Source organism: Astyanax mexicanus, chromosome 11 (genome assembly GCF_023375975.1).
Source record: "Astyanax mexicanus isolate ESR-SI-001 chromosome 11, AstMex3_surface, whole genome shotgun sequence".
In the NCBI taxonomy this organism is placed as follows: Eukaryota; Metazoa; Chordata; class Actinopteri; order Characiformes; family Acestrorhamphidae; genus Astyanax; species Astyanax mexicanus.
Genome location: NC_064418.1, coordinates 37,857,380 through 37,875,768, shown reverse-complemented (window position 1 = coordinate 37,875,768; position 18,389 = coordinate 37,857,380). Strand labels below are relative to the sequence as shown.

At 36.5% G+C, this 18,389-nt stretch overlaps 1 protein-coding gene across 1 annotated transcript; it reads left to right on the top strand.

Moving 5' to 3' along the window:
- Nucleotides 1-1,011: 1,011 nt before the first annotated feature.
- Nucleotides 1,012-16,662, top strand: snx4 (sorting nexin 4). Its single transcript, XM_007259965.4, has 14 exons — nt 1,012-1,136; nt 1,922-2,046; nt 6,201-6,342; nt 6,428-6,577; nt 8,017-8,064; nt 9,140-9,195; nt 9,386-9,458; nt 9,757-9,818; nt 10,782-10,847; nt 12,173-12,262; nt 12,589-12,688; nt 13,568-13,713; nt 14,014-14,128; nt 15,193-16,662. The coding sequence occupies exons 1-14, from the start codon at nt 1,047-1,049 to the stop codon at nt 15,238-15,240; spliced, it is 1,311 nt and encodes a 436-aa protein (XP_007260027.2). The 5' UTR covers nt 1,012-1,046; the 3' UTR covers nt 15,241-16,662.
- The last annotated feature ends 1,727 nt before the right edge of the window (nt 16,663-18,389 follow it).

The window sequence follows — 18,389 nt, the reverse complement described above, 5'->3', positions numbered from 1 at the left end:
AAAAGATGTGTATAGTTGTTCCTGCCGATGGAGTATCTTTACAGAAGTTACAGTATTAACTTCTCTTCTTAACAATCTTTTTATATTTTTATACATTTATTTTACCTACAAATATAATATTTAGAAACTACATGCATATGTACACCACATAAAAATTAGGCTACATGAAATTCATAATTTCTAATAACACATACACTGATTTTATATTAATTTATATGAATTATATAATTGTATATTTTATATGAATAAGCTAAGATAAATACAATCATAATTTAACAATAATATTCCCACGGGGGGAAATTTGCAATGATACGACAGCATAATGGATTTTGTTTTGTGACAATATTATATGAATACATAAATCAAAAAAATATTGCTTAAAATTATAAATACATATTTTAAATGAGATTTAATTATTTAAACATTTTATTTAATTACAGAAAATAATTTTCATTTAAACAATGAAATGAATCAATTTAAATAATTTAAACATTTTTCTACTATTTCTTTATCATTTAAAATATTTATTTTTCATTTCAAGCAATTATTTGTTTATTCATTTATTTATATAATATTATCACAAACCCCTACATAATTAGCGCAGAGGACAGAACATGCAAATGACTAGAAATTATAAATTACATGCGATAAATTTTGCATTTAATTCAACCCTGTTTAAAATAGAATATGTGAATTAATAGCCTACAGAAAATAAATATAAACCTAAATACAATATCAAGCAGGTATATAATTTAGTATTTTAATTTAAAAAACAATAATGTTCATCATTGTAATATTAATCATAATCATCTACCCATTTTTCCCTCTTTTATTTCTTATTAGGGGGTTTGTGTGTGTGTGTGTGCGTGCGTGTGTGTTTTTTGCTGAAATTATTAAATGTTTTTTTAATTATTATTTATTCAATAAATATAAAATTTCATTACAGAGTATCAGTAAATAAATAAATAATTAAATAATTAAATAAATAAATAAATAAATGGGACTGGGAGAAACGCGCATGCGCAGAAGCCGGACCACAGTTCAGGATGATGGCGGATACGGGAAGCGAAGAGATAGCGGTGATTGGAAACACAGACCTGACTCCCTCCGAGTTAGAGAACAACATTAAAAACACGGTAAACTGATCGCTGTTATTTTCTGATTTGAGCGGAAACGCGGTTCCTCGGGCTGCGGCTAATCCCGCGCTGTGCGGGTGGTTCGGGCTGAGGGAGGCCGGGGGAGAGTGAGAGGGGAGGCGGGCGGACAGCTGGCGGTCTGATCCGCCTCAACAGCTGGAGCTTTAAACAGTCTGAACCAGTCTGAGTCTAGTGAGCACTGCTGTCTTACTGCTCACCTGACCAGCACCTCACATTACACAGAACATGCTCAGATACCTCTGATTATGTACAGATAGTTTACTATACTATACTCGGTGGTTCTCAGCAGTTTCAATCCACCCGTCCCCTGATCGCAGCTAGCTAACATTAGCTAGCCTGGGAAAATTTTTACTTTTCTATTCGTTGACTAGTTCGCTCAGGAAACAGCTAGTTATCTGGCTTTCACTCTTTAGTTTCACTAAATCATGTGTCAGGCCACTTTACACAAATTCTAAAATAGTTAACTGTCCAGTAGAATGTCCGTCATAAAGCTCAGTTAGCCACTAAAGCAGGTTAGCTATGTGTGTTTAGGTACAGAGAGTGTTTACCTCGTGATGTGTCATCAGATCTGTCCTGTACCAGAGAAACTCACAAAGACAGACCCGGAGACAGTCACAGCACTGCCACTAACACCTATACAAGATTCACTAGTGGTTATATTTTAACCACAGTGGGATAGAAAACTAGTAAAATGTGTACTTCTACTCTCTTCCCCTTTCCATATGAAATAGATATGCTAATCATATTCTGATTGTGTCCTACAGATGGTGGAGAAGGGGGCGACTCTTCTGAAGAGGATGGAGATCAATGTGGCTGAGGCAGAGAAAAGGACAGGGAAGAATGCAGTCAGCATGCAGGAAACCTACACTGTTTATCTCATTGAAACGAGGTAAATCACACTACATCAGAACAGCGTGAGAATAAAAAACATAGGCCATAATTGAAACGTTTCTTGTACTAGTTAAAACACAATATATACTAAAAAGATGCAAAATAAATACTGGTAAATATTAACTTAATATTATTAACATATATTTACATTATGGCACTGAATGTACAATATATACAGTAACAGTCAAAAGTTTGGACACAGCTACTTATTCACTGTTGTTCCTTATTTCTTTATTTAATTTATTTTCTGCATTGTAGATTATTATTAAAGACATGAAAACTATTAAATGACACATCTGAAATTACATAGTAAACAAATAAAGTGTTCGGCCTCCACAATCCCCTGACCTAAACCCTACTGACAGAGTATATCTGTCCAGTATTATTCATTTTTCTTTAGTCCTGGGATATATGGAGATGCATGGAGTGCATTATTAGTATCACTACATTCTGGGTCATTGACTTTTGTTACAAACCCTGCACACACAAATTACCGGTCATTTATGATACAAAATGCAAGCCTAAGCATTACTCCTAGATGTTATATTTCTGAGATTTCTGTTTCTGATCAAAAATAGTTGTAAAGTAAGGTTTCTTATGTTACTTACTAAGAATGCCGGAATGTATGTGTTTATTTTAGTAGCATAGTTTAGTAGCAAAAATGCGGATGTGAATAGGAGACCTCTAATAATCCATGAGAAAATAATTTTAACTTGAGAAATTACAGAAAACGAGCATGCTTTCGTTATACAAATCATGAAGTGTTACCCCTGGGGATGACTTCGGAACGCCCAGACCATTGTATTTATAAGATGTTATATTGTAAGTGAGATATGGAAAGGCAACCTAAATATTGTAGTGAAAGATGGTTGGGATGTTCCTTTCTAAAGTTTTGTGTGTATCATGTGTGTACCTGAAATGAATCCTAAAACTCAATGATTGTAGCATCTGGCAGCATCTGGTTTAAATTGTCAGTACAGAGAGACAAGTGACTCAAAATTCACATCCACATTTAATGCAGTATATAACGTATATATCCTGCAGGTCAGTGCAATTTTTTTTAGCTTCCATGGGGCAGGGCACATGATACTAGTCCAATGCCCGGCTAATATCAGTAAAAATACTTTAGCTCATACTTTGTCAATCAAAATAGAGAACCTTGCATTACATCATCTCTGATTTCTACTATTACAACTTCATTATTGGGTCTATAGGTTACTAGAGAAACCACAGCCCAGTGCAAAGCAACACTAGTCCTTCAGCGAGAGTGTGAAACATATCACATTGCTGGAAAGCTGTTCCAAGTTTTTTTTTTTTTCTCCACAGACCCTAAACTAAAGTCTGTCCACAGGATGCAGGCATGTACAGAAAAAAAGATTGTGGGATAGAGTTCTCCCTATCACCCCCATCATACATTCTCTTTCTTTTTTTGCCCAAAAAGCTTTGTGCTGAAAAAAATCAAGACATACCACTTTTGACATTTTGGCAGAGTCAGCAGTTCCCGCAGCCATATGCTCTCTGTAACGTGTTTACTGCAGAGCTGCAGACACATGCTTGCCTGAATCGTAGTCACATGACACGCATTGATAATCATCACAACATTTGCCTTTTTATCACTCCATCTAACATCGAGCTGAGCCGAATTGTGTGCTCTTGTTTCAGCAGGGCTGTTCTGTGGTCAGCGTTAAGCACGCATACAGTCAGGTCAGCATCTGAAATACAATCAGTCATGGCAGAAACAGCAGAGAGATTTTACCCAGCAGGAAAATTGAACTGTTAAGGAAGGCATTTGTAGGATGCAGGACTGCAGGCAGGGAGACCTGTCTATTATTTGTACCTTATTATTTTGCAGCCATGTCTTTGTAATTTGTGCAGCATGTGGTTTTGCGTTGTCTTTTAGAAAAATGCATGGATGTCCCTGATAAAGATGTGGTTTTGCAAGCAGCATTTTTGCTCTGCGAAAGCCCTGGCTTGTTGACTTGTTGATAGTTACATTCTGGACTAGAACTCACTGCATCCTGCATTTAAAGAAAACAAAAAAACAATAAAAAATCTGAAATCCTGTTTTGACTGACCACAATACATATATTTCAACTGTGTCATGATCCATCCCAGATGCTTCTGAGCCCAGAGTAGTTAACGCCACTTCTGTGCATGGTTGTCATAAGGATGCTCTTGTGTTCAGTAAAGTTTTAAGTGGCATTTTTTAAATATAACTCTTTATTGACAAAGTGGTTCCTTGCGCATATGGTTCACATAAATGTATGAAAAGTTCACTTATAAAAAGTGCAGTATATCATCTTGCTCAGAGTATGACAATACATCACAGTATATTGAATCGTTTCTCTTGTACTGGGCCTATACGAACCATGTCAGCAGGTTATTGCCAACAATACATAGCAATATATTGAGTACTGCTTTGCGCTGCATCAGGAAACAAAAAAAAAATCTCCCTAGCTCAAACTTGGCCTTGGAGTTGAATAGAGTTATATAGAGCTGTATATTGTTAGCTTGGCCCATGAAAGGAAACGCATGTTTTTGTAAGGGTTTGTGCAAAGTGCGCTACACGCACAGGCATACATAAACACACTCACTCACACAGCCTGTACGTATTTACCCCAGGCAGCTCAGGGAGAGAGAGTGAGAGGGGTTTTGGAGGTTTTGGGGTAAATGGGTTTTGAGCGCAGTCACGCAGTTGGGATGGAGAATGCCCCCCAGCAAGTGTGGAGCCTCTGCCTTTGTGGTGTGGGTTTTCAGCATAGAGCCCCATTATGTGCTCTCATTTCCTCCCCTGAGTCCTCTGGATCCTGGGCTCTTGTTTCGTGGGCTCCATCATCTCTCTGTCCCCCTCTTTTTTTTTTCTCTCCTTCTCTCTTACTCTCTCTCTCTCAACTTCTCTCCCCTCTCTCTACTTTGTGCTTATGCCAAGTGCATTATTGCATAATAAGTAGGCTACGTGCTTCTCATTAAGTATAAGACTGTGCAGAGTAGTGAAACGATATAGTAACATTCCTCCCCCATCCCTGCTTTCTCTGCTTTATACTTGTGTACTTAGCCCCTAAATTAGAAGCACTTGTGGTTCCAGGCACTGGGGATTCACTGAGATTACACGTCACAGTTCAATTTCTGGCATGTGTTTGAACAGGCACTTAAGATGTCTGCCTTTGTGGACGACATCTTAGCCGTCTAAAACTTTGCGGATTTCTGTTTTTGTCTTCGCTTGCTCTGTTTAGTTTGGACGTGGGGTTAAACCATTGAGCAATCTCGCATTTCCCTGTTGAAAGATTCTCAATATCTCTGTATATGTAGAAGTATATTTTAGGCTTGGTACATCCACTACCCTGCATTCTACATTTGGTTGCTTACTTTTTGTCTTCAGCTGCTGGAGTTTGTGGTACACAGTGAGAGAACTTGGTGCTCAACCGTGAGGTTGAGGTTGGATCTCAGCTGATAACATCAAGTCAGTGTTTCCCTTAAGGAAAACATTACGCTGTCAAAATGGTTTTATTACATCTTATTTTAGAAAAGTAATAACAGTACCTCATTCATGCGGTTTATCCTAACTGGTTTCCACTATATTCAAGTCCTCATTAGCACTGTGGAGCTATTAGCGTCGGTAAATTGCTTTGGCAAGATAAAGTCAGGTTTTATGTGACTCCTTAAGTCTTAAAGGGCCTTCTATTCATTAATCGTTTATCTTTAAAAAACTGCTTTAATTTGTCTCAAAATTTTGTTAAATCCGCCAAAACCCAAAAGTCTTGTAAATACAGTTTAGTTATCATTTTTACAAATTGCATTTTGCAGTTTCTTCATTTAATATGCAAGTTAGCTAACTGATTTCACAACAGACTGATCAAGCTAAACCAATGTTAATTTTTATAGATCTAAAGGACAGAAAAAGGCATGGGAAAGTGATCTTTTTTCAGTATAAAAACACCTTAGTATACGAACATTGCATTTTTGTTTGTGCAAAACAAACTTAATTTATGTTTGTGTTTGTGCGTTTTGCCATTTTGTCATTGTTGAAATTGGTATTAATTTTGTTTCTAAGTAGTAAAAAAGTTTTAAATTTCCCCATATCTGCAGATAGCCTGTTCAGTTCTTATTGAAACCTAAGCCATGTTGTTGTGTTCTTTCCTTGACCTTTTCCAGGGCAGTGGATCCTTCATCTGAGGGGGCCAATCCAGCTCCTCCGGACTCTCTGTGGAGGCGCTACAGCGAGTTTGAGCTTCTCAGAAACTACTTGTTAGTCACATATTCATTCGTCGTAGTTCCACCTTTGCCTGAAAAGCGGGTAAGTGAAGTGACTTGCTCTCTTGAAAACAGCTACAGTATTTGTAAACCTGTAGCTGACTGTGTTTGCTCTGTGTTTATTACAGGCAGAATTTGTGTGGCACAAACTCTCTGCAGACAATATGGATCCGGACTTCGTGGAGAGGCGAAGGGTCGGCCTTGAGAACTTCCTGCTCCGTGTTGCCTCCCACCCAGTTCTGTCTAATGACAAGATCTTTTACTCTTTCCTGACGCAGGTATTGAAAGAGTAAAATATCCTGCGCTGTATTTATTTCTGTAGAGAGATGTTTCATTAATCATCTACTGATCAGCCCTATAGTATACAGTTCATAAAGCGGTCGCTGGAAGAAACCACGGCCAAATCATAATCCAAGCAGGGCCACAGCTAAGTATTATTTTCTTTATCAGTGAATCATTCTGTCATGATTTCAAACATTGAATATAAACATTATTTAACATTAATTAATACAAATAGTTTTATTTCTCCTGATTGCACTTTTCAAAAAAGTATTAAGTCTGAAAAGTATTATAAATCTCCACCATGAAATATCTATGTCTAAAGCATAGTCGTTAATTGCTGTTTTATGCAGAGAGCAAAAGTTTCTGTAGATGCTTATGCACAACAATTGTGCCATTGTGTCTGATGAGATGTTTAGGTTTTTGAAGATATTTCTGATATATTTTGATATAGTATCAACAATATTTGATCTGTTTTAAAGTCAACCCAAATTTGAAAAACATTTTTTTAGATAAACCATGTAAGTTTATGTTCTTGGTCATATTAAGGACACTACACTATCGGCATTCAACATACAAAATTCTTGCTTTTCTTTTTTTCAAATGCAGTAGTTTTTTTCTTCTACTTGGCCGTGTGCGCAGTGTAAGGAACATTTCATATTAACCAGTATTATCACAGCAGGCTTCCCCTCCTGCTCGTACCAACCAACTTATCATCAAGCATATATTGCCTCTATTAACGGCTGCACACACAAGCTCAGGAAATAAGGTCTAACTCCTGGCACAAAGCCCTTTCCTCCTCCTCCTACCCCCTCCATTTAGAACTTCATCTCCCATGTCCAGCACTGGTGAGGTGTAGCAAGAGAAGAGCACTCCTCCATGGTTGACTGCAGACCAGTGTCCAGCTGCATGGATGTTGTGAAATGGCTGCTTCTTACCATCCAATTAAATCTAAATAGATAAAAAAAAAGGTCCCGCCTACAATGATTTTCCCCTTTGCACGTCCCATTTTGCCTGGAATTTTGTCATGTTAAAAAAAGATATATAAAATCTGATTCAATAAGACTTTAAACTGGGCGTAGCAAGGGTGCTCTAAACACATTCATCCAATCTCTGCTGTGTCAAGACAAAAACCCTGTATCTCCAAAATGGCAACAAAAAAAGCGTAGTAACTTTCAGTACAATCAGTGTAAAAAATTATATATTCCAATGTATTTTATATTCCAAAGTCATTTTAGACAGTTTTGTGTTGGTCTATTCATAATGAAATTCTGGTACAATATAAAGCAATTCTGCTAGAGAAACACACTAATGTAAAATGGCAAAAATGAAGATACAAGTGACAAAATATTTAATCATCTGACAGTTCACACATTGAGCTTTCATGCCAGTGATGTTCCTCTTCACTTTTAAAACTACATGCTCTTCTGCCCAACAGGAGCAGGGTTGGAAGGAAGTGGTGTTCGAGACTGGGTTTCAGGCAAAGGTATGTTATTGGAAATTTATGTTCTGTTTGTTTACATAAACTCCTCCTCAGACTTTTACTGCAGTTGTGTGAACTGTATGCTGATGTGTAGCTTCCGCTCATGTGTTTCTTATCATAGCTTGATATGGCATAATGACGTGGAGTTGGATGAAGTGTACTGTACTGTAGTTATATCAGTACAGTTTTGTGTGTTTCTGAAAGGCTGAAAGTTTGATAATGCAGTGACATTAGGCAGTGGAGGTGCTACTGCAGCGAGGATTCTTTTATCAGGACATGCTGGTTAATATAAACAGCCACAGGCAGTGTGTTTGAGCTGTCTGGGGCAGCCCACAGAGATGAGCAGTGTTTATTTATCTTTCTCCGTGTGATTTAATGTGTGGATATTTGTGCATGTTTTTGCACATTTTTAAAATGTTAAGTGTAGTGCTGGGCAATTAATCACTAGTTTAATTTTAAAGTAGTTTTAGTATTTAGGTGAATTTCACAATGATGTAATCGAGTTTGGACATCATTACACACATGAAACTGTGATTAAAAACCAGGGTTATTCCACCAAATATTGATTTTTGAACTTTATAAATATGAACTTGCTTTCTTTGCATTATTTGAGGTCTGAAAGCTCTGCATCTTTTTTGTTATTTCAGCCATTTCTCATTTTCTGCAAATAAATGCTCTAAATGAAAATATTTTTATGTGGAATTTGGGAGAAATGTTGTCTGTAGTTTTTTTAATATAAAGCAACAATGTTCATTTTACTCAAAAATATACCTATAAATAGAAAAATCTGAGAAACTGATTCAGAAATTGAAGTGGTGTCTTATTTTTTTCCAGAGTTGTATGTGCCAGTGATTTTAATATTTTGCACTTTTTTTCTTAATCGAAATGGGTTATTGTTGCACCTTGTTGACTTGAGAAGCTGCTTCTCCAAATTTTAACAATAAGTTGCTCATATATTTGAAGCATATTCAAATTTTTACAGCAAGGTCCAGCCCTAGTTTACTGTATCATTTCAGGGATAGTCCTCTACAGGAGCCTGAACATTTTTTTTTTAATAATCCTGTTTGTACTTTTGCAGTCGGATTCTAGGCTGAAGGCTCTGAATGCAACATTCAGAGTGAAGAACCCAGACAAGTAAGTCATTTATTATCAACAAAAGTATTTAAGATGTTTAGACACTTTCTCTGAAATAAATGTTGTCTATTTTAAAAGGAGTATTAAGAGTGGTAGGGTCACATTAGGGTCATATTATGTAAAAATTAGATTGTACATATTTTGCTCTTTTTTTCATCTTTTTCTCTGTGCCTCTCTCTGTGTCTCTCAGGAGGTTTGCAGAAATGAAGCACTACGGAGACGAGCTTCAGTCTGTTATATCGCAGCTGCTGCGGGTGCGAGCAGTGAGTGTGAACAGCTGGTGTATTTTCTCAGACACTAACACACACTTACACACATGCAGAACACAGAAACCACTCCTTATCAAATCAATCTACCTCTGCTTAAATAATGCTTGCCTTAGGTGATCTGAGGTGGTAGGCAGAAGACTAAATCAAGCTAATTGAACTAATATTTAGATTTATATAGGAATGAAATTATAATTCAACTGATATGTAAAATATTTATGTTGTCAGACCTTTAAATGTGTGTGCTGAAAGAAGTGCTAATACATTACTAACTGAAGCAAAACTCTTTACTCAGAGAGTGGCTGACCGCCTGTATGGAGTCTACAAAGTGCATGGGAATTACGGCAGAGTCTTCAGGTGGGCTTTATAACACTGCATGCAACACACTGGCCGCAGGTTTTAAAATGTTACTGGACATTGTTGGACCTTGTATTGTGCCTGGTTTATCACTAGTCACACTTAATACGTTAGTAAAGTGTTTTGTTTTTAATGCACAAGCAGCTGGCTGCTCACACTGAATTCACATCACTGGTTGCACCTGATAAACACTTACTGAACGCATGTTAAAAAATGTAAGAGTCTATAATTTTCCTTTTTATTGAAAATAATAGTTAACAGATGTGGATTGTAAGTGTTTACACATAGCATTAACCTGCGTGATAAGTTTGGTAATAAGTTCACATTTAATCACTTTAAATTTAACACTTTTCACATAAAAAGCCACACAAGAACAAGAGGTGGTCCGAGACTGATCTTTCCCACATTTAATAGAAGTGTAACCTAAATTTATTTAATGTGATCAGATTACGTTTGTTATCATTTTCTGACTGTGTTGCTATGACATTGGGAGAAGCATCATTGTGGACTGTTCCTGTGTAAATTAATAATGTATAGATCCGTTTTCATGTAAGAAAGTAAAATCGGATCTCATATGATTACACAGGCATGCATTCAAATGTAAACAGAATCCGGATCGTTATTCTATATATAGAATACTAGGTGTAAACGAGCTTTTCAAAATATATGTTTTTATTTGAGCTTATAACATTGTTCAACAAAAGTACAAGTTCAACAAAAAGAAAATAACTTTCAGAATTAAATTGTCAAAAAGTAAAAAAAATAAATAAATAAAGAAAATAAATGGGTGCATGACAGAATATAGAGATAATTTTTTTTTTATATTAAGGATATATTATAGATTTTTTTATCAAGGGCATCACTGATCTTCCTTTAAAATATTTTTTTTTTATTGTTTATTTTATCAGATTTGTTTAACAGCAACAGATTTGTACTAAAATAATTTCTTTGTGTTCTTTTCAGCGAGTGGAGTGCCATTGAAAGAGAGATGGGTGACGGTCTGCAGAGTGCAGGACATCACATGGATGCGTGAGTTTATCATACACACACACACACACACTCCCAAACTTAATAGGGGATCCTTGCTACTTTTATGAGCTTTTCTCATGCAACTTTTAAAGGATTAGTGCCGCTTTTTTTTTTTAACCGCTTTGATTGTGTTTCTCTTACCCCGGGACACTGTCCCCCCACTCCGTCAGCCTCTATCCCATTACCCTTGGAGAGCTCATTGAAGCAGCTGAAATATGAAGGTGTTGCGTGATGCCCTGCAGCACACTGATCTGATTCTGCTGTCTAGAACTGTAAAACACATTTGCTGGATTGAAAGCACTCAAGTTTCCAAGGAGGTCCCCCTCCCCATCACCACCGAACTCTGTAACAAGTAGCCAGGAAGGTGAGCCCTGGGGAGGTTCGCCTTTCAGTTTGGCAGACTGACAACTAACGGATCTGCAGCCGCAACCAATAAGATTAGCAGCGTTTTTGCAACATAGAGGAGATGTTTTTAGAACGTCACTCACGAATCACTCCTCGTGGCGGTGTCGTTAGCATGACTTGACTCCAGCCTGCTCCTGGCGCTCTGGTGTCAGGCTGTGGTGCGGTTGGTTCTGATAGCTTCCAGATTGCTGCACTCAGCTGCGGGGTCAGAGGTCGTCCAGTTCCAGACCTGTGCTGCGGCACCATGTGAGCTGCCAGTTGGTCTCCTCTCAGAGGGAAACGGCCTGTCCGTCATCAGTCGACTTTGACTGCTGTCACGCACTTTTTCCCAAGCATCAATCAGACTTCTGCGAATGTGAACGCTGTTGATGCGTTTTTAAGGCACCGCAATGTTATTTCTTGTGGTAAAAGTGTTAGTCTAATGAAGTGTATCGTAATGTGATTGAGGCCGTGGCTTACAGTTATTTTTAACACAGGCTATTCTGTACTCTGTGGCTACTTCTCTTTCTTTGAATAACACTTTCTGTTTGTAGAGTAAATGATTGGAATTACATCACATACTCATTAACTTCATGTTTTTATACATTTCACCATGCCTTCCTGCACTACATTAACCTGTAAAAGCCCATATCCAGTTTTAAATATTGATACAGAATTAAAAATGTAATCAGTTAAATTAACTGAGCAACTAATTCATGTTATGTTTTATGTCTTATTATGGTAAAGAAGACATATGACTGTATGTGTATATATATATATATATATATATATATATATATATATATATATATATATATATATATATATATATATATACATTTTGCTCTAGAAATTGTCAGAATGACAAATCTGACACATTTGAAGATGTTTGTGTACTGTGCCTGTGCATTAAAGTTATATACCTTTTTTTTCTTTTGCAGGTATGCTGCTTCTGTAGATGACATACTGGAGGAAGAGGAGCACTATGCTGACCAGCTGAAGGAATACCTTTTCTACACCGAGGCTTTAAGGTGAAGTACATACAGTAAAAAGACGTAATTTTATTTAGCAAAGTGAAACAGATCTTTGATCAGTGGGCCTTTTTTGCCTTATATGGTAAAGAAGCATAAAGTACAAGCCATAGTACGGCATTCAGAGCAGGTAAAAAAGAGTGCCCACTACATCTCCTGTAGACCTGAAGTCCAGATGGGTTAGTCTAGGGTTGGATGTAAACTAAGGCTGCATCAATTTTTTTATTTGTTTGATGAATCCAAAAAAAATATTTTGTTGAAACAGATTAAATGTGGCTTTAGTGATTAAAACTTAAGTTTATCTGTCTGCTTTTTCGGCTTTGCAGGGCAGTATGTAGGAAACATGAGCTCTGTCAGTTTGAACTGGAGATGGCTGCCCAGGACCTGACCTCGAAGAAACAGCAGCGGGAGGAACTGGCTACCGGGGTGAGTCTCATTTATTTACAAAAAAAAGACCTGCAAAGTCTCCACCACTGTCATCACGCTGCTTTGAGCTCCAGCATAGGGCTTTTCCCTGAAGGCCAAGCTGTTTGTTTTTCAGACTAAAAGCAGCAGAATTCACCCACAACACTGTATGTTTAGAGTGTCTTGGAACAAGTGGTTTATTCGTGTAAATTTTTTGAAACAATGAGATGCACGAAAAAAAGTTTGAGGTTTGGAGCTGCATAAACAGCCCTTAGGACATATTTGTCAAACAGTTTCTCATGACTTTAAAACCGATGTCTTTCCATAAAGAAATCTGTTGCATACAAAATCATGACCTTGATACCTCAAAAGATTAGCTTAGGGTACCCACAGTTAAAAAACACAATTAAAGATGAGGCCAAAAGAGTGCAAAAGTGTGAAGATGGCCATTCTCTGGTTTCCTGAGTACATACGACACTCACTGACAAAAGAAAAACTCGTTTTACTTTAAAAAAAAAAATAAAAATAAATATATATATATATATATATATATATATATATATATATATATATATATATATATATATATATTTTTTTTTTTTTTTTTAACTTAACTTAGCTTTACAGGTCTCGCCACCCAGCAGCAAGAACTGCTGAATAAAAAGAAAACATGGTGACACCCCTGTGCCTTACTAGTGTCGCATAATATGCTTTATAATCCAGTGCACTCTATGTATGAAAATAGACCAGAGAATATACGTTTATTTATAGTGCACCTTATAATCTGGTTCACCTTTATAGTACGAAAAATACGATATACATGGAATAATTCCTTTTGAACTACAAACTTAAAACATGTCACCAAAGTTTTGATTGTATTTTTGCATTATCTATTTGCAGACCGTACGAACCTTCTCCCTGAAGGGGATGACCAGTAAATTGTTTGGCCAGGAGACTCCTGAGCAGAGGGAGGCCAAGATTAAAACTCTGGAGAGCCAGATTGAGGAGGGAGAGGAGATGGTGAAGGATAAAAACGCTGAGAGCGAGTGAGTATTCTCTTCTTTTCCCATGTCTCTTTTATTAACCCGAGTATGAGTGGAATTGTAGTCCCATGCTCTAATCTCTAGGGACTTGTATTATTATTAAACCCAGTATAAATCTCCTGTGATTTTTCAGCAACATAGTTTCTGGTTTCAATTTGTAATTGACATGGAAAGGTCTAGGCCCATATTCCATGTCTGTATACTGATATTTGTGATGTTGTAAAATAAAAAACTAGATCAATATCAGTTTTATTTTCCTTGTTTTTTAAGAGAATTCTGAATTCACACTGTGCTTATATATAGAGAGTTTGTGAAGAACGCTTGGGTGGACATTGAGAGGTTCAGAGAGCAGAAAGACAGAGACCTTAAAGAAGCTCTCATCAGTTATGCCATCATGCAGATCAGTATGTGTAAAAAGGTGAGTGACTTCTTTTATATTGTAGTTTGGGTCATTTTTGAATTGATTGTATCAACATTAAGTGCAGTGGGTTGTAGGTTGGCTATCTGGGTTTGGCACGCTGCCACTGTTGGGCTCTTAAACCTCTTGTTCAATGGGAGTTATAATTATTAACAATTAACAATTATAATTATAAAAATATAATATCCTTGTATTGCACCTGGTACACAAGTCACAATGTGTTTGTGTTTTAATTCCTGTGAAGAACAAATATTTTTTGAGAGTAAATGGTTTGGTTTCTGGAGGCATGGTGCACTTAACAGAGTATAGTCTTGTGAAGATTATGTTGTAGAAACATTGTAATAGAAGGAGAATCATGACAACCTTTGTTTCATTATCTTAAACAGGATAGTGCAGTGCAGTTTGTCTTAAGCTTATTATAAAAATGGAAAATATATCTATATTGGCATTTCTTTTAAAGCTCCACTAGGTAGGATTGAGATTTTGTGCTGTTCACAGACTTATTTGGTCTTTTTCCAGCTTCTGCCAGAGTGTCTGTATGTTAGTTTGTAAAGAATGAACCAGTAGTCCTTGTAGAGCTGTTAGAACTAAAGGTGGGAAAGCAGGTCGCAGTTCTCGCGAGCGTTGATCGCGGCCGCCTCGGAAAACTTACAGATTCTGGTTTGAGCTCAGAGGAGCTCCGGCACAGACACGAGAGCACCGCTATTCCTCCTATTACACCTCAATGCAGCGCTGCAGTGAGTTTCAAGCTGTAATTTTACTTCTTTAAAAATATCAAAAATCAAGGAAATCCTACCTAGTGCTGCTTTAAATATTGTTTTTAGTTCTATCATCCAGATCTAGTACGTATTTGCTCACTGCACTGATGGGTTAAAGTTAGATGCTTGTCAAATCTTGTCAAATAACTGAGCAAAATTGGAAGAACTGGTGCATTTGCATGATAAGTAGGTAAAATATCAGATTTTGCAATTATTACAGTTATACAGTACTGTGGTGCTCACCTACAGTTATGCTATATGTCTCATTGCTGCCAAACACTTTTTGTTTATTTTTTCTGTCCATAGGGAATTCAAGTGTGGAGTAATGCTAAAGAATGCTTCAGCAAGATGTGAGTTGTGCCTACATCCATAATCCAGCCCAGCCATGCAGCTATACAAACATCTCAGGATAAGAGTGCTGTCTAGGATCAGTTTTACCTTGAATTTCCTGATAAATATATGATTTTGGACTGAACTGATCCAAGACAAGCACTCTTCCTCAGATTCTTCAAATGTTCAAGTCCTAAGCACAATCCGAGAGGCAGTGGAAGTGCTATTGCCACAGAAGCACATCCTTAACTTAATAAGGGATCTGAACTGTTGATTTGAGTTATGTCATTACATCTATTAAGACAATGGCATCAAAATGTGCTTAAATTAAAACACATGCAGAGATGATATAATGATTGGAGGAATTCTTCTATTTATTTTGTCATGTTGAGTGGTCTGGATTTGACCACTTTTTCATATTAAATTCCCATTCTTTTCTTATCCTGAATCTTGTATGGTTGAAATTATTGCTTTGATTAACATTATGGATGTTGTTTGATGTATGCCAATCCCAAAGAATGGACTAAAGATTTTCTTCTGAAATTATAACATCAGATTTTTTTCTTTTTAATGCTTTATTATGTTTTACATATGCCTTGTCATTTAAGTATCTGTTCTAAAATCATTCCTTTTATGAATGTTTATACTTTTTGAAGACAGAACTTTTTTTAATGATGTACCAAAAAATAGAAGCAATTTTAGATCTGCTTGTGGTAACAGATTTTCTCTGATAGAAAGATATAATGCTTGCAAGACAGCCTTCTCCCAAACCATTTTATTACAGTCTCTCTGAACATCTGGAACACATCCATTTAATTGAAACATGAAAGTATACAGTTACCTTTTATCACCTATACCAGGGACGCAGGCTCTCAAATGTCCCCTGGATGTAAAGCAGCCAGGCTTATTAATCCCTGTTACAGCAGAGCTCATGTGACCTGCAGCTGCAGTGAGAAAAGTCACTGCTGATGTTCATCATAACATACTGTAAGCTCATCATTAGCACTATCTGCACGTTCCGCTGTGAAACACAAACTGTTTATAACCACTGGCCCACTCGCTTTATATGCTTCAATTAGATGGGAAAATAGAAGTCTGCCGTTTACATCTAATCTGAGACCCAACGCTGCATATTTTCTTTGTGGCCGCAGCTTTCCCTATGAATGCCAGATTTGTCGTTTGTGATGATGTGTGGGTGGGTCAGTGTTTTGATATAAATCTGGCTGGAGGAACAGGAAGGTCACACTGGAAAAGCAGGATATAATAATTTCCTCATTTAACAGTTGTGTGTGTAACTGAGCCTGGCCAGGCCCTGGTTGGTTCACTGTTTTTGGTGGAATAATATTAAAATGATGACTTTTCACTTCATATATATGAGACAATTTGTATTATAATTGCTGTTCAAAAATTATTGTGCAAACACTAATAAATTTAGAATTTTCTAAACTGTTTTGTTTGAATTTGATGTGTTCATACACTGTCACTGTCACTTTTACCAAACCTACCAAAAAAAATCTTTTGAAGGCATTTCTTCAGATAAAAAAAAAGACTAAAGCGACATGGTCCAAAAAAAAGAGAGAAGCGCTTAATATAAAAAAGTAGGGATGTACATCACTGTGTTCATAAAACATTCTCAAAGCTCCCCTTATGGTGTCTAGTGTTATAGCTATATCAATCATATCAACTCCTGGTTTGGTAAATCAGTCTTAATGATAAATCAGGTGAGCTGCTGATGGAAAGGAAGAATACTTCTACATGCTGGCTGGGGGCGTCCAGGAGAAATCTAAAACCAAGCTTTGTTAGACACTCTCTAAATGCTTAGGTGCTTAAAAATAAAAACGTTTGTATATAAAATTTTTGGCACCTTTCTTTGAGCCTGTTTAAAAGAAATAATGATTAAGTGCTGCCATCTTGTGTTGTATGTCATCTCATTATTTCTATGTTCCAGACAGGCACCCCCTCTTTGTGACTGTCTGCAGAGTGAAATGTGAAATGAGGGGGTTGACTATAGGCTTATACAATGCTCATTATGAGACCTTTAAGAGATACATGATTTGTTACGGTTTATTTTTAAATGGTAAGGAAAAACATTGGTAACTGCCAGCTTTCTTTAAGTAAAATGACTTTTAAATAAAGTACAACCATTTTCATCATGTTAATTTAAAGATCTATTTGAAACGTCTCAACTTTACTGGAGAAACTACATGTATTTTTACTGGAAGTCTTCTTCTGTATTTCTGTTGGTCCTTTTTTATTGTGAAAATTAGACAAAATATAAAGAACACCTGCCAGATTTATTGAAACATGAACATAACATGGTTTTGGAGCTTAAAACTATAAACTTCATGCATGCTACTACTAATAAAAAGAAATTTAGTTAAAACTTAGTTTACAGCAGTTAGCCACTTAAAAATACTACCCAAATCTGGTTTAGTTTAATGGGTTGTAATTTGTCCATACCAGTAAATCTGACAATTTAAAAGAAAATCTTTGTGCATGCCTCAGGGGGTTAATGTAGTGATGGTTTACAAAAAACATGTTAAATTAAAGCATTATTAATTAAATAAAAATATGTTTTAGAAACTACATAATTATTACACTGACTGATTCAGTTCGACTAATTTAACAGAGATTCAGAGGTCTAATTTAACGGAGATCAGCTTAGTGCAGTGAATATGTCTCAAGTGACAGTGGTATAAAGACCCCTGTCAGGACGGTACAGTCATTGGTTAATCAGTATTTCTTTTTACAAATTAACCAGGAAGACAAAACAACATCTATTTAAGAGAGTGCGTATGACAACTGTGACCACGTTTTTTGCCAGTAGAAACATTATGGGAGGCTAGACAATATTTATAATAATTATTTAAATAAATAAAATTGAAATTACAAAATAGATTCAGTGTTTTAGACTATCAAATAATGCATGGAAAACAAGTTCATATTCATCTAGAAACAGCAACAATACTAATGTTCTTATCAGAAATAAATATTTGGGGGAATAACCCTGATTTTTAGTTTTTTTTTTTTTTCCAGTTACAGCTTTCTCTCCAACAGTCTTTCACACTACTTTTGGGGGACCTTGCGCAACTCCTGGCACAAAAAATCAAGCAGTTCAGATTTGTTTGCTGGCCTATGACGATCCATCTTCCTCTTGATTACAATCCAGAGGT